This window comes from Nelumbo lutea, chromosome 6, assembly GCF_056320005.1.
Source record: "Nelumbo lutea isolate HS-2025 chromosome 6, American lotus-T2T, whole genome shotgun sequence".
Lineage (NCBI taxonomy): Eukaryota > Viridiplantae > Streptophyta > Magnoliopsida > Proteales > Nelumbonaceae > Nelumbo > Nelumbo lutea.
The window spans coordinates 52,016,787-52,034,165 of NC_142689.1; the positions used below are offsets into that span (position 1 = coordinate 52,016,787).

General features: G+C 38.4%; 1 protein-coding gene across 1 annotated transcript; it reads right to left on the bottom strand.

Moving 5' to 3' along the window:
• Nucleotides 1-1,156: 1,156 nt before the first annotated feature.
• Nucleotides 1,157-12,146, bottom strand: LOC148848889 (NADH-ubiquinone oxidoreductase-like protein). The gene is made up of 2 exons (XM_088948490.1): nucleotides 11,647-12,146; nucleotides 1,157-1,701 (listed from the first exon to the last, which is right to left on the bottom strand). Exons 1-2 carry the CDS (start codon nucleotides 11,957-11,959, stop codon nucleotides 1,505-1,507), a joined length of 510 nt encoding a protein of 169 aa, XP_088804616.1. The 5' UTR covers nucleotides 11,960-12,146; the 3' UTR covers nucleotides 1,157-1,504.
• Between the last annotated feature and the right edge of the window lie 5,233 nt (nucleotides 12,147-17,379).

The following is a 17,379-nucleotide window of genomic DNA, read 5'->3' on the forward strand; positions in this document are numbered from 1 at the left end:
GCTTCTGAGGCCCGAAGGAGAGACTATCAGGAATGGGCGGAGAAAAACTCCCTAGCCCGGTGTTACATCATTGTCTCTTTGGACAACCCGATATAGAGGCAGTTCAATCAGATCGAACTTGCCAATGACATATTAGACAGTCTGAGGACGATGTATGAAGAGCATAATCATTTTACTCGACAAAAGGTCTTAAAACAGTTCATGACCACTCAAATGTCCAAGGGCCAACAAGTTCACAACTATTGTCTTCAGATGATGGGATACATCAACGAACTGGAGGCTCTTGAATCCGGGCTAGACCTTGCAACCTAGATAGATGCTATCCTTAATTCTTTGCCTCCTTCCTTTAATATCGATTTGTACATTGCTTATTAATATTTAAGATACTCATTAATAGATTACTCAATACTCATTAATAGCCCTCCCCCATATACAAATAAATAGTTGGTTCCCATCTCCTAGGTGAATAAATAATTTTCCCACCTTGGGGGAAAGTTGTCCACACTTGAAGAGAACAAAAATGCCTTTTGTAATAATGGATTTTTATGGATAAAATGGTCATTACCTTATTTACATGGGGAATAAAAGATATCAGTAAATGCACTTACTCGGATAAATCTTTCCTAGAAAACAATTACCTGGGTAAGTGCATTTACCCGAGTAAACCAAAATGTGAATGGGGCCTAAAAACGAAATAAACAAGATGATAAATATAATATCTTTCCTTCCCTGCCAACATTTCCTTCCCTGCCGACAAAATGTGAATGGGACCTAAATCCCATGTTCGCTTTTCAACAAGTTACTTACCCGGGTAAATGCAGTTACCTAGGTAAGTTTTTCCTGGAAAACACTTATCCAGGTAAGTACATTTACCCATGTTCTTTTATTTCTCATGTAAATAAAACAATGACCATTTTAACCATGAGCAACTTTCCCCCTAGGTAGAAAAATTATTTATCCACCTAAGAGATGGGGTAAGTGATACACATGAAAATAAACTTTCACTGGTCCCCACATAAATCTGAAAAAAGAACATGGGATTCTTGGCCAATGGAAAACCAAAATCCCATTGACCAACTTTCCCCCTCAAAATCCAAAAAAAGAACGCCCCCTAAAAGTGTATCTCAAGATGATTTCATTAATGTAGTCCAAAATATATCTAACGATAGTTCAATATTACTCCTTACTCTGATTGTATTAAAAAATTATTGTACTAAAACTTCCATGGAGTAAATAGCAGAAAAGAAATGAACTAACAAAAAGAAAGTAACATGACGCTCCTCTTTTGAAACGAATACAAGCCATTAAGTCTTAGAACTAGTTTGTCTTGACCTTATTCTTTAATAGGTTCAAGCTTGGTTCTATCAAAGAATCTTTCTTGCACAATCACCAAACAGACCTAATGTAAGAGAACAATAAGAAAAGAAGGAAAGGCTGCAAGGATTCAACTTTGAAATTTTTTGTTTCTTCCAGATGGACCCAATCATAAAAATCAAGTGCTTGTTTACTCCTTTGGCTTTAACTCCTCGGAGGGGGCTGTTGCTTTTTCAAGCTTGGGGCGAGAAGTGACTGCCTCCAACGTCTTGTAGAACTCCTCTGGAAGTGGACCAGGCCGATGCTGAGGGATATGTTTAGGAATTGGAGCATCATTCTCGATAACCTCACATTCAAAGCCTTCAGGGACACCCCATGGATCCCACTCTGCAATGCGACATGTAACAAAACAAATGCCAATGTATTAACAACACCAGATCTTGTTATTTTTACAGCTTCTACTTGATTGTACTTGAAACCGTTTTTTTTCTTTGATCATTATTGATTGTACTTGAAACTTGTTACTATGATTCCATTTCGATTGTGAGAAATGAATTAATGTCGTCTAATAATCTCATGCAAGTCAACAAGATTAACATCTGCAGCATGTCATGTTTGCATGTATATGCTTTAGGTGCCATATACTTAAATGTCAATTTTCTTTTATCAGGTAATAAAATTCTGTTAGAAGAAAAATACAAAGGGAAGATTGAAGGAACTCCAAATATAACCAAATTAATTCAGAAGTGTAATTTTTTATAGATCCCTTAATATGTAATTATAAAATACCCAATTTCAGATACCAAGGATGGAAACAGAAGAAATGTCTTTAAAGATGTCTGATACAGATAGACAAAAAACTCGCAATCTTGTTTTTCTCCACCCCAGAGGAGATCCCCAATTCATTATTTATTATCATCATCTAATCCTTGCCCCAATTATATGAGGTTGGCTACATGAATCCTGTTTCATCATTCCATTCTGCTCAGAGCAGATCCCCAATTCGACCCCCTAAAATGAAAATTTTCTCCATTTCAAATACTTGACCAGGCAACACCATGGCCATATTTCAAATGGGGTAAAATCCCTCCTTTAACCTTCTCCAATCCCAAGATTGAAAAGACACATCTATCATTCATTAGCAGCATCCCTTGTAAAGTGGTAACTGTCTCAATTACTTTTCTGGAAAGATACTTGGTTCCATGCAGCTTCTGGTGCTTCTGGTGGCACATTTCATTTTTTTTAAGGTAAAGTATAAGTGTATTAAAAATAAGTACCAAGTAAAAGGTCCTTTGTACAAAGAGAGCCTGTACAGCCAAGAGGACCTCAAAAAAAGCCCACTGTCAAAAAAGAACCATCCAGAGTATCATCTTTGAAAGAATGAATTACACAACCAGTTCCATATGACACCTAGAGCATGATTGATGACTTCAGCTTCAGATGAAGTAACGCGCTCAAAAATTCCATTGTTCCTTTCACTCCACAACAACCTAGATTATAGACAGAGGAACAGAAGACCAACAAACTATGAGAGGCTAGGAGAAGATGACTGGCAAAGAGTTCATCATTGAAGGTTGAAGCAAAAAACTTTTTGTTCAAAAAGATGCGAATCAAGGGGAAGCTAAGTTTGAAGGTAAGGGAAGAAAGAAAGGGCATAATACTGTTGGAAGGATTGGAAGTGGACGAGTGGTTAAGAGACTTCATAGCTGAAGCCTGCTCAAAAGGCAAGCAGATAAACTGGCAGGAACTTGGTACAGTAGAAGGAAAGCGATATGTGGTTGAATGTAAGAGGAACAACAAAGGCTACTTCATACCTTTGGCTGAACACCTCAGCAGGGGGAGAAGGCAGGTTTGTTTCCTGCCAGAAAACAGAGTCAAGGATGGGGGGAAGTTAACAAATTACTCCATAAGTTTTTAGGCTTAAGGATGTTCAATGGAAAGGAAGCTTTCACAAGGGAGGAGGCGGCTTATCAGAGCAACAGCAATGTAGAACAAGAGCCAGTGGTCATGGTGAAAACCAAAGGCCAATGCAGAATGGTGGGTGGTCCAGAGAGAAAAGATTGGGACAGCAAGTCTGTAATAAAAGCAAGGATCAGGTCAATGATTGGAGGAGAGTAGCTGATTTACTGACAGTTAGATTGAAGCTGAAGAGAATGTTTATAGTAACCCCATTCAATAATTGTAAAGCTCTCTTAGACCCAGTAGAAAATGAATAGGAAAAAAAGGATGTTCAATGTTTTCACCTGTCGAAACAAGAGGTGGCAGAGGCTATAGCTGTAATGTGTGGAGGACGCTTAGAAGGAGCTTTCTGGGGTGATCTTCATTCTGCAGCAGTTCTGCTAAGTGGTGTGAAGCTTGAAGATATCCCACAGAAGACAGAGCAATGATCAGAGGGGAGTTTTGTGTCTGTGTCTAGCTTCTTCCATTGAAGCAGCCTTGTGGAAGGAGGCTCATATGGAAGGAGAGAAGGAAGAAGAAGATTTATGTGGAGCCATGAGATTGGTTGGTTCAAATGGGAAGGAATGTTACACTAAAAAGGGCCAACAATCTCTGAGAAACCAAAAAGAATTGGGGCAGCTGGAAGGTCAAAGCCGTAGAGAGCAAGGAAACCCCCTAGCAAATGGCAGATCCTATGCGCAGGTGGTTTCAGAGGAAAAACACAAATGTTCTCAAACAGTTAAAGTAGGGGAGATGAACCGGCGACCTCAGACTGGACCAAAAGACAAGGTGACTAGGTCGACCTTTAAAATAGAGGACGTGACCATAGTTTTCAAGGCGCCAAGGCAAGGCTAGGTGACCACAGGGCGCCCAGGCGCCTAGGCGTTGGAATTTTAAAAAAACTATTTTTTCGAGTTTTTACTTTATCTATGCTTTTGTAAGCTATTTTATTGGTTTTCTGTGCTAACTAGCAAGCATGTACACTAACTATTAACTCTATAAATCATTCAGATGAGTATAAAACTATAAATTTCATATAACTAGCAAGCATGTACACTAACTATTAACTGAAAAAATAAATAAATAAATAATGCAGGAACTAGGAAGGGAGGAGAGGATATAGGGGTGGAAGAAGAAATATAGGGGATTAGGGGCAGGGAGGAGTATAGACCCCTGTTTTTTCAAAAAAAAGGGGGGACTGACAGTCTGAGACTATCGACTGAGAACAGTCGGGCGGAGAGGAGTATAGGGGCAGAGCCCCTGTTTTTTCAAAAAAAAAATAGGGGACTGAGACCAGGACTAGCGACTGAGAACAATCAGGGGCGGAAGAAGAAGAAGAAGGAGAGGAGGAGGAGGAGGAGGAGAAGAAGAAGAAGAAGAATGAGTGGAGCTGTGGAGGAAGGGAGGAGTATAGGGGCAGAGCCCCTGTTTTTTCAAAAAAAAAGGCAAAAAATGACTGAAGCTGGGTTGGAAGAAGAAGAGAAAAACTAACCTGTTGAAGCTGAGGTGCAATGGAGTTGGACTGGGGAATGAAGTCTCCGGTTCTCCTCCCTCTCCAATCGAACTGAAGAAGCCTTTATGCATGTAACCAAAGAAGAACAAAAACACTTTGTATTGTTGTCTTAATAATAAAATAACGATAGTATGTAACCGGTTTATTTTAAAAGAATAAAATATCAAAATAACAAATTAAAAAAAGTTAGTAGATGTATGTAGGCGCCCGCCTAGTCGCCTAGGTGCCCGCTTAAGTATCTGGGCGGATGCCTAGTATACAAAATTCGGGGTGTTTGGGCGAGGCACCCATGGAAGACCGCCTAGTCGCCTTGACAACTATGGACGTGACTTGTTAAAAAGTCGCGTGATAGACAGAAATTATAAGTGTGCTTACAACCCAATTGGACTCTAATTTGGGTGGGCCGGTAATGGCAACCCACTTAAAACCAATTAAACACCTTGAATCTTATAAAGGCCTCAAGCCCAAAGCCCATTCTTGGTCTGATGGGCCAAGGGTCCCTTTAACTAATCACATGACGGGGAGGGGAGATTCTTCTATGGATGGTAATAACCCTCTATCTTCTTCTCCCATGAGTCTCCCTTTTCGGTCGCAAACCTAAGGCACTTCTTCTCAACTGCGCATCTCCCTACAGTGGGTCCCTTCCAACACAGTGAAGCGCCTCTCCCCCGACAGGTGCACCCCAAGATGCTTGAAACAAAGCGATTTGAACAGACTAGAGATCGAAGACTGGTCAACAGAAGAAGTTTGCAGTGATAACTCTAATGATGATGATGAATCTGTAAGTCTGGGAAGTGTGAATCTGAAAAGCAAGAAGAATCTGCTCAAAACAGAAAGCCTGCACACAGAACTTTTGCTTGTAGATGAAGAGTTAGATGATAAAGGTTGCTAGAAAACTCAAAATAGCGAAGAAGTTGGTCCTGAAGCTGCACAAGCTTCACTCCCCGTCATCGAGGGAGCTGACCCTGAGTCTAACGAGCCACAAGATATTTCTGTAGAAGGACAAAAATAAATATATTGTTTATCAAACATTTCAAAATTTAATATTTAGTTGACTTTTTGTTAATGTTGAAAATTAAAAATACTAAAATAGAAAATAATTGATATAATAATTAAAATATAGTAATCGCATATGCTTTGTGTCTTGGACATAGAATACAACATAATAATGGTTTTATGCATGTGTTAATTTGTAAAGATCTAATATATGATGAGTCTTTGACTCTTGATTCATGGATTATCAACAAAGTTATATGACATTTATGCATCACGTTATATTAATTGTAATATATTTCTTTATATATACCATTAAAATATACATTTCTTATATATTTATACCTTATTTGTGGCTATTTTGACCTTAAAGTTAGTGTAATTGATGTATTTACAGAATTTGTATGTATTTTCCTACCATATTCGTATCCAAATTGTCCGATATGATACCCAATAACAATATTTTGATCCTTGCTTATAACAAACTCCCTTGCTAAACCACAAGAAAGTTTTACAAATACCTTTCCAAATATTGCAGCCAAAGGAGTTTTAGGGGATTTGAGCATCCCATCCATTTCTCCTTAAACCATACTTCTCAGCTATTTATCTTGGAAGACCTTCAGAACCACCTACCCAATAAAGAAAAATTGAAGTTCTCAATATGTCTTATACCTAGACCAACTTGGGATAGAGGCTTACAAATTTGGTCCCAATTAACCAGGTGGTATTTGGAAGAATCTTTCCAACCCAGCCAGAGGAATTCTCTCTTCTTCTTCTCCAAATTCTTAGCTACTTCCGAAGGAACTGGAAATAAGGACATTTAGTAGGCAAGGAGACTTGCCAGAACACATTTAATGAGAGTTATCTTACCCCCTTTAGATAGGTACTTTGCTTTCCAAGTGGCTAACTTCTGATCCATCCTTTCTACAATAGGATTCCAAATGGCTTTGGATGTGCACTTGGTGCCAAGAAGCAAACCCAAATATTTGGAAGGTTAAGGTAGACTTCCTACTTTGCATCCCAAATCCAATGCTGGCACATTGGATTTGTATTAGAGAGGAGTTAATAAAACACAAGTGATCTTGAGAGATTGGTTCCATATAGTTACTTCTTCAACATTAAAGGGCAGTGCACCTCATATGTGGTCCTCACCAACCAAACAGTTTAGTTTAAGTTTGATGGCTACCGTTGGGAAACCAGAACATTCAGGTGTCAAAAGGGTGGAGGGATACCTCAGGTGTATTCAAGTGCGAGTCAGTGCTGATGATTCTTCTGACAGTTTCTTTTTCTTTCGAGGAAGTTGAACTTTTACCTAGGGCATGCCACAAAAGAGGTGAAAGGGAGGACTCACAAGTAGTGGTAGGATGGATGAAGAACAGGAGTAAGGGGTCTTGGTGCTATTGACCAATATTGTAAGACTCACTGACATAAAACCTGAATGTTACTGGGTCAGGTACTCAGGTTTGTCCAGTTAAGTAGGCAGTTAACCCATTCAAATTGTGAGAACCATCATTTAACTGGGTAACGAAAAGTCACTGGGTCACCAGTTCAACTGTCTAGTACTAATTATCTTACACCACTGCTATCCAGGTGGCTGGATCTTTGGAAGCCAGAGGAAACATCTCATCCTGCTGGGTTACAGATCACTGAATAAGCTAGCTAAATCTTTGGTCAGAGCAGCATGGATAGGGATGTTTATATTGGGGCCCCTTGTAGAGTAATTTGCGTTCGGGTGTATGATGGGATGGTTGGGTCTGCCCAATAATTTTTTTTTTAGCTTTCCTTTGGGAGCTCTATGCTTTTTGTACTTTCTACAAATAAATTAACGGGCAGGAATTAGTTTCCACTTTCCATCGCCTATAAGATGCATGGACAGGAAATCACATGAAAGCCAAGAATGCACTGCAATTTGCAAGATAGAGAAAGAGTATCTATGGAATCACTTCTACATAATAACCCCTACCATCTGATCAGGAGGATGTGAAGGAATGGCTATAGGAGCTATTCTATATTTCTTTCTTGTTTGTTCATTTCTTAGAAGCTTAAGAACTGCGAAAGATCATCCTTTTACCAAAGGGATGATTTGGCAGTCCCCCTGGCGTAGGATGGGATACTAAACCTTCCTACTACAAACATTTGCTAGGTGTTTGGCACCATAGCGTTTCACAGGTGTTCCCCAATTTACAAGTGTTTTGTTTCACCTTTTTTTTTTGAAAAACTCAAATCGTATCTGGTAGAGATGCAAGCTGACCTGGCATTTAAAGTGATTTGGCTTATATTATAATATACTTATATTGACAACTGTATGACATCTCAGAAAAGAAGTCAGTTTTTCAAATTTCAATGTGTCACATCACCTTAGTGATTCAAGATCACCAAGGCAATTCAAGAATCGTCAATTTAACGATTCAAGAAACCCCTCCTTTCCCGAATCCTGGAGCTAATCATTGCAAAAACGTTTCTCTGAAAAGCAGATTGCCAAATGCGATTTCTTACCAATTCCATTTAATTGCTGATGTGGCATGAATGACACATCAGCAAAAAACAGAATGCTTGTGAAACACTCTGGTGCAAAAAACCTACTTGATGGGTGTTGAAAGTAGGAAATTGTTGTGATTGTGTGTGTGAGTGTGCATGTGTGTTTAGTGTTTGAAAAGCACAAGGTGCAAAAAAGAAAGCGCATGGGGCAATTTGCACCCGAGACACAAGGCACAAGGTGGCACATGCCTTTTAAAAGCAAGGTGTAAAAATACGAAAAAAAAAGCCAAAAAAATCAAAAAATATTAATCATAATGAAAAATATAACTTAAATTTTAAGCAAATGCTTTAAACAACCTATTATCTAAAATTAAAATACACAAACATAGCATGTAAAGCATATTCAAATGAAAATTTAAAAATAAAACCAATGGAAACCTCCAAATGGCAACAGACTTAAACTGAATTTCGATGGAAGCTATTTTGGAAATCCGGGACTATCAGGTATTGGGGGAGTAATCAGAAATTCTGAAAAGAGAATATTAGCTTTGTTCTCTAGACCGATTGGCATGCAACCCTCTAAAACTTGAGTTAATGGCATTGCTACAAGGATTGAAGATAGATAAGCAACTAGGAATTAGGCATATTGAGGTTGAAGGGGACTCCAAGGTGATCATCTCTTGGGCTAAAAACAATAGAAGTATTCCATGGACTTTCAAACAAGTGATAAGGGAAGTGGAAAAGGTAGGGAGGTAGAGGCTGAATTCAAATGGGTTAGAAAGAGTGCAAATGGGCTAGCTGATTATCTTACTAAACAAGGGCCTTTGAGGCAACAATTGTTCTGGGCTGCAATGTAAAGGGGGACAGAAATATGTAATAGTGTGGGAGCATTAATCCCATACATGAAGCTGTAAAACTTTATTTTAACCCTAATTTGCTAATCAAAAAAAAAATTAAATAAAACCAAACATATATAACATTTTCAAGCATGTAAAACCCACAATCTCTTTTCTTACTCAATTGCATTACTTCAAACAGGAACAGCTAATGTGATGTAAAACATCTAGCATTCCTAATTCTACGAGCCACTTTTGTACCAAGCCCCTCAAAGCAAGCCCATACAAGTTCATATTAGGGTCTTAAATTCTTAATCCTTAACAAAAAAAAATGATTTTATAATTTTAATTTCCTTTTAAGAAGATATTTTAATACGATGAATGAATGAACAACATTAGAAAATGGGAGGTTCTTGAGCTTGCCTTGAGGGGCTTGACCGGAGGGTTCGGGGACGGATCCCCCAGCCCAGCTGTTAGGTTCAAAAAAAAAAAAAACAAAGCACAAAAACTAAAAAAAGGCACACACCTAGGCTGAAGCACAAGGTGCACCAAGGACCTAGGTAAGGCACATACCTTAAAATGCACCTCATCTGAGCACCTAGGCGTGTGTGTGTGTGTGCGGGTTGGGACTTGGGACTAGGCACAAAGAAGGGTCTAGGTAGGTGTTGAAGGTTAGAAGTTGAAAGAAAGAGCCCAAAGAGAGAAAACAAGCTAGAAATCCTACATATGTAGAATTCCCAAAGGGAAGATAAGAGAGTTGCAATAAATAACCAAATATTTAGGATGAATTTTAGAAAATGGTCAAAAAGGAGATCCTGAATACTATGATACCAAGATATGGACCCTCACATAGATAAATGGGGATATAACTCTCCATTACCTAAAATCTTGGACAAGGATACATGTATGGGTATCCCATTAAATATATTTAATACTTAATATCATGTCTTTTGTCCAGGTTTTGAAGCCAAGTATCACTACTCAAGACTTATGCCTTGCAAAATTTAATTAAACTTCTACTAATCAAAAAAATGTAATTAAATTTCCAACATATACAGATGTTTTATGGTATTATTTGTCAAAACATACCATTGTATATACTTTTAAAATTTTAATACCATCCAGTGTCGGAGTGTCCTATCTTGTATATATCATGTTGGATACTGGTATGCTGGACATGTACAGAGATTCAAGCATCATAGCCTAAAATAGTAAATATGGTTTCTCTAGAGTGTAGCGGGTATAGAATGGCCTAATTAAACATTTATAGGATTATAGGAGAAGAGGTTTTTGAAGGATAGGGTTTTATCAAGGGTTTGGAGGATTTCAGTGACAATTAGAGAGAAGAAACTTACTTGGGATTGAAGAATTAGGAATGATTAGTCCACATGTTATCAATAGATTTGCAGTTTTTAGTGCCCAGTAGTGAAAGAATGGAAAAGAAGGAAACTAAAAAGATAAGATCAAAAGAAATTAGCAACAAGAAAAGACAACGATAAGGGAAACATCCATACAGGGCTGAACGATTTCACAAACTAAAGATTTCATGTTTTAGGTAGAACAGCCAGACCAAGACCTTGAAATTCCAAATTTCCCCTGATGCCTCCACAAACCATAAATTGGAATTGAAGGCTACAAACCGACTCTTATTGACTCAAACTAATTTCAGACCACCTGCTTAACATCAATCAGAGTCATATCTGGATCACATAATTCTTGTAAAATTGACAAATGATCCCTAGGAATTAAAAAAAAAAAAAAAAAACTCAAGATTTCAAAAAGAAAGTTCCAGACCAAATTGAGGAATGCAACATTGCCTCTATAATTTAGGTTGCATCTTTCAGACTATACGGAACCTTTTTCATGCCCTAAACCCAAGATTTTCTTTTCTAGGAGGGTAGCACCATTCTAAGAACCCTCTGAATTTTTTTTATGTTCAATTTTCTTCGCAAAGATGTAACAACTCAACAATGAATAAATATTATGGACCAGGAGTCCCACTTGGAGTAATCAATTAAACCCACATATGTTTATTGCAGTTCTTAGATTTTTCACCTGCAAAACAACCACCTAGTAGCCTCAACCTTAACCCCACCCCCCCCCCATTTAAAGCTTCACAGACTAAGGAGATGTGACTTCTCCTATATATAAGGAAAAGGGGGAGAGAGAAGAGGTGAATAGAATCAGGCTATTAGTAAGAATAAAATCTTACCATGTAACTACTACGTGAAGCTCAAAGTTTCTCCCTTACTACAAGCACAAATCCACTATGAGAAATGTCTAAAAGAACGCATCGCCACAATCAAATCAAAATAGATCCGACACACCTCAAGCCTCGTTAGGCAACAGTAGAAAACTGCCTTACACCCCTTCATTTCATACACTTGATCATCAAATCGTCATTTAGATAACCACGAAGTAATTGACAAGAAATTCGCACCATCTTAGGTAATTAGGGCATCATCTATTGAAACTGTATTGCGGGTTTTTGTTCTTGTTTCCTGTGTATCTATCTCTTAATTTGTTTGAAATTAGACAGTTAGAAGAATAATTAGGAGGAGAAAGGCTACAGACCGATCATCAATGAAATGAGCTTGAGTTCATCCTTGGCTTCTTCAATGAGCTCCTCGACTTGACCGCAACCGATGCGCTTCTCGATCTTCTCCCAGTCCTCCTCCTCCTGGCAGACATTGAGCCGGTGTCGTGTGAAGCACTCCACCGCTTTCCGGTAACCCTCATCTTCGGGGACGGCCCGGATCTCTTTGAGGGTCTTTGTGTAGAGGGAGATCAACACCTCCCGAGCATTCGGGATCACATCCAGCCCAACGATCCCCGTCGTCTCCTTCACCTTCGCCAACAATGGCCGCGCGAACCTTCGTAGGAACATATTCTCACTCGGTTACTCCCTCTCACCCTCACTCTCTTGCTCGCAGAGAACAGAAATAGGTTGAGTTGGTGGCGTTGTCACCCTTTTCGCTTTGTTGTTCCACGAAAACGGTGTTTCGTTTATTTATCAAAAAGGAGAAAACGGTGTTTCGTTCGTCCAAACGGAATGAAACCGTAACTCCGCTTCCACCCTCGATTTCTAGGCAACTTCACCCTTCTTAGGGCTGTCAATGGGTCGGGTCCGGCCCGACGGACTCGGACCGATTGAATCGATTATGGTTCTAGGATCAGGTACCAATGGATCAATTCCAGTTCCTAATAGATTGTTCTGGTTATTATCAGTTTGGAGTCGGTTTTATATATTTATATAATATTTATTATATATTTATATAATATTTATTATATATTTATATAATATTTTCAATAAATTTATTATAATTGGGTTTGCTGGATCAAACCCAATTGTTACCAATTGATTCGGTTTTAGGTCTAAAATTAAAGATTAAATTATAAAGACCTTGTACTATGGGTAGGGCTGTTCATAATAAGGCCCAACCCGACAAAACCGACCAACTCGGACCGACCCAACCCAAGTCGGTCGGGTTTTCATCAACACTGGTCGATTTCAGGTTGGGCAAATTCATAAACCGATATATCATGTTGGTTTCGGTTTTCTTGTGTGAAAACCGAACCGAACCGAACTAATTAGTCTTCTAGTTCGGTAGTTCCTACTTAACTAGTCTTCTAGTTCCTATTTAACTAAATTGTATCTATCCTAGTTTCTATAGTCTTTTACACCAAATAGGCAACCCATTAGGCAATTACAATTAGAATTAGGTGTCATTTTTTACCTAGATTATATTTTAGAAAGTTTCTTGAAATATAAATATTTCATTCTTTCTATAAAACAGTTTGACTTTCTATTTTATTGATAACTTTTATTGATAACCTTTGTCTTCTATTAGAAATAGGTGTCCTTTTTTACCTAAATTGTATTTATCCTAGCACTAAATAGGCAACCCATTAGGCAATTACAATTAGAATTAGGTGACCTTTTTTACCTAGATTAGAATTTAGAAAATTTATTGAAATATAAATACTTCAGCTTTCTTTCTATAGAACAGTTTGACTTTCTATTTTATTGATAACTTTTGTCTTCTCTTCTATTCTCTAACTTAGTCCGCCCCCTCAAGTCCTCAACTCAAGACATCGTTTGATTTTTGAACTTGGCTCTCCCAACTCTCCCATCTTTTCAAATAAATTTCCTTCTAGTTCTAGGCTTCTCTGTCCTTTTTGTACAAAAGCAAAACCGAAACCGACCCAAACCGATTCAAACCGACCAAGTCGGGTTTGCCTATCAGTGGGTTGGTTTCAGTTTCCACCTCAGGTAACCCGACCAGGTCAGGTTGGTTGGGAAAACCCCAATAAACCGACCCAGCCTGACCCGTGAACTATGGGGTCAATGACAAAGACCCCTATACTTTAATTTGCGGCAAAGACTCCCCTAAACTTTGGCCATTATTCATTACACAAAGACCCCTTTCTCTAATCCGACAATTTAAAGTTTTCTACATGCCCAAACTACTCTTTTCTAATTTATTTTTATCTTTTTTTTCAAGAAAAAACCTAATCAGTATCTTGTACTTTAACTCAAGTGGCAATTTGGTCCCCGAACTTTAAAATGCGACAATTCAATACCCAAACTTTCAAAACGTGACAATTCAGTAGCTATCGTTAATCAATCTATTAATCAGCCATTAAGTAACATTTGAAAAGTATGCCAAGTAATTCTCTTTATCAACCACCCAAACATTGACAATAAAATGAACAATCCCAAATTCTAAATTCTTCTAAACAGTCACTAAAGTTTTTGAATAGAAGAGGCTAGGATTTGAGACTATTCAGTTTTTTGTCAATGTTTGGATGGTTGATAAAGAGAATTAGATGACATTCAAAGAGCATTTTTTACTTTTTCAAATGTCACTTAACAGCTAATTAACAAACTAATTAACGGTAGGTACTGGATTGTCACATTTTGAAAATTCAGATATTAGATTGTCACATTTTAAAGTTCGAAGACCAAATCATCACTCGAGCCAAAGTATAGAATACTGATAAAAAATTTTCCCTTCTATTTTTCTTAACAACTAACAGCTTAGTACTTGCCAGACCTTCCTCCTCTTTTTTTTATCATCACCGGAAACCCACCTTTCATGTTCAAAATTAAATATGACAAAAATTTAACTCACAACCTTTCTTCATTGCTGACACAACCCGGAACCATCGCAGAATACTAGCCACCTCCCACTTCATATTCTAGAATGACATGTCCTTCCCAAAGCATATATTGGGTCGTGCTTGAAACACGGGACGAAGCTCCATTTTCTAGTGATTGCCCTTTTCTAACCACCGCCATGGCCTGAAATACGGCCAGTCTGAGCCCCACAAAGCCTCCATCCTTCCCATCACCTCCATCATTTCAAACTTGTTCAGCTAGACTCTCCAAAGAAGTTATAAACGGCCAAAGTGAGACTTAAAAGAAGAGGAAGGACACCAAGGTCGATGCAAAAGAAGAAAAGGTGGTTTTCATCAATGTTCCAGAGTATTGCAGGAAGGTATATTTAGAGTAATGGGACTTAGGGCCAGCTTTGAAAACTCTCAAGGATAGGCTCATGAGTCATGACCAAGAATGTGGCTGAGGAAATAGCTGGGAAGTTTTTGTGAATCAGTAGTTGAAGGTAAAAAGCAAGCTTCATTTACAAGGATATCTTCAACTGTTCAGACAGCAATGGAAGAGGCTTTGGTTCGTATTTTGACTCCTAGACGCTCCATTGAGAAGGGCTATGAAAAAGATCCTGCTATTGTATCCAATGAAGCTATCTGGACTCTGGAGGCTACCCGCAATGGTTGATATTGCTAGTTGTATGCAGGATAATGAACTATTGATGAGAGCACTATCCAAGCTCATCTACCTCAATAATCCAGATTTGGTCTTGTTGTAGAAGCATCGGTTGGGAATGATGCTATTAATTATCAACTATCAAAATTTAATTAGAAACTGGCAAACCTTTCCACATCACCAAATGCAAGGTTAATTGATGGAATCCTGATCACAAAGCTTGACACCATTGATGATAAAGTTGGAGCTGTACATCTCAGGGGAAGGGGCACCGGTGAACGGTGATGTTTGTCGGTTGTGGTGAGACATCAAATCCATTGTGAAGACCCTCCTCAATGTAGTTAATAACTATCTCACCTCTGTTTTTTGTTGAAATTTGAAATTTCATGTCATAAACTTTGTTATTGTTGTGTCAATGAATCTCTCAATGTTTTATAGAGATCGGCTTCAGTCAGAGCAAGGCCCGTTTGAACAGTGTTCGAACAGCCTTTACAACCTTTCATCGGGAATATCTACGTACTTCTATGCTTTATTTCATGGTGAGACATCAAATCCATTGTGAAGACCCTCCTCAATGTAGTTAATAACTATCTCACCTCTGTTTTTTGTTGAAATTTGAAATTTCATGTCATAAACTTTGTTATTGTTGTGTCAATGAATCTCTCAATGTTTTATAGAGATCGGCTTCAGTCAGAGCAAGGCCCGTTTGAACAGTGTTCGAACAACCTTTACAACCTTTCATCGGGAATATCTACGTACTTCTATGCTTTATTTCATGGGGAGATATTCCCAATGCAAGGTAGTGATGGCTGTTCGAATGGACTTTGCTCTAACTGAATCCGATCTCTGTTTTATGTAGTTCCCTCTCGTTAGTATCAATTCTCTCGTTCTGGGTCACTGAACTACATTATAGTGTCTATCCTAGTACTTAGACCAATGTGGGATGGGCCTATCCTAAAATGGAAGACTATCTCGCGGTACCTTGGCGTTCACGAATATGATGAGTAAGCACTCACTGGATAGAAAGGTCTAACCTAAAATGGCAATGAACCTTGTCTGACAAAGGCCAAAGGGAAAGCTTATGAGATGAATGGATGTGATCATTCATAGAAGGTGGTGGGGTTATGTAGCTGAAACAGTTGACTCCATGCACCCTATGTGGTTTCTCACATTTTCAGAGGCATAGTTTGCAGTCTCCGTCACTGAGATAGGAGGGGAATCTCAGAGATGAACACATGGAAATGAAACATAGATTTAAAGCCATATTTATGTAGATAACATGAATCAAATCAGGTTGTGGACTAATATTTGCTTTGCCTTTTATCAGAAATGGCAAATGGATAATTCGCCAAACTGTTGGACGACAATAAGCTTAAGGGCCCAAATTACGTTGACTAGTATCGTAAACTTATGCTAGTTCTGATGTCCAAGAAATTGGACAAGATTGCTAAGAACCCTGCTCCGGATCGTCCGGGTGATAGGGCTTTTGAGGCCCGCAGGAGAGAATATCAAGAATGGGAAGAGAAAAACTCTCTTGCTCGGTGCTATATCATAGCCTCCTTAGACAATCAAATACAACAACAATTCGATTAGATAAAAGAGTCTAAGGATATCTTGGATAGTCTAAGGACAATGTATGAGGAGCAGAATTGTTTTACTCATCAGAAGGTCCTAAAGAAGTTTATGACCGCACAAATGTCCAAGAACCAACTAGTTCATGATCATTATCTTAAGATGATGGGATATATCAATGAACTGGAGGCTATTGGATGTAGGCTAGATCATGTCACCAAAGTTGATGCCATCCTGAACTCTTTGCCTCCTTCATTCAATCAGTTCATAATGAATTACAATATGGATAATCTAAGTGTTAGCCTTTAGGAACTTAGCAATATGTTGCAGAGGACCGAAGAACTGATAAAGAAAGATGAGCCCATTACCATGCTTGTTGAAGGTGGCAAATCGGGCAAGAAAAAGAGGAAGGCAAAGAAGAAACCTCAGATGAAAACTAGCAAGCCTAAAAAGCAGATGAAGGATATTGCATCAGGCACTTGTCACTTTTGCAAATAGATCGGCCACTGGAAGAGGAGTTGTCCTCAGTACCTGGAGACCAAGAAACAATGTAATTTTGAATTCTTTGTCATAGAAACCAATATGTTGGTGACTTTTTCTTCCTGGTGTATTGACTCCGGGGCTTCTACTCATGCATGTAACACATTGCAGGGGTTCAAGACAAGCAGAAAACTGAGTGACAGTGAAGTGATTCTTTACTTGGGGACTTCTGCAAGTGTTGTAGCTACAACCATAGGAAATGTAGAATTGTATTTTAGAGAATGAATAATTACATTAAAAGATTGTCTTTATGTACCCAATTTGAGAAGAAATTTGATTCTATTTCAAAATTGTGTGTGGATGGTTATTCTGTTCTCTTTAGTAATATGATTACTATCAAAAGGCATAAAAAATTCCTTGCATATAGAGAACTTGATAATGGTCTCTATGTTCTCCATCCTTCTCTAGAA

Excerpts from the sequence above, each read along its gene's own strand:
- LOC148848889 (XM_088948490.1), bottom strand. The coding sequence starts at position 11,959 with ATGTTCCTACGAAGGTTCGCGCGGCCATTGTTGGCGAAGGTGAAGGAG. Across the intron at positions 1,702-11,646 it reads GCTCATTTCATTGATGATCG|AGTGGGATCCATGGGGTGTC; the intron begins GTCTGTAGCCTT and ends GTCGCATTGCAG.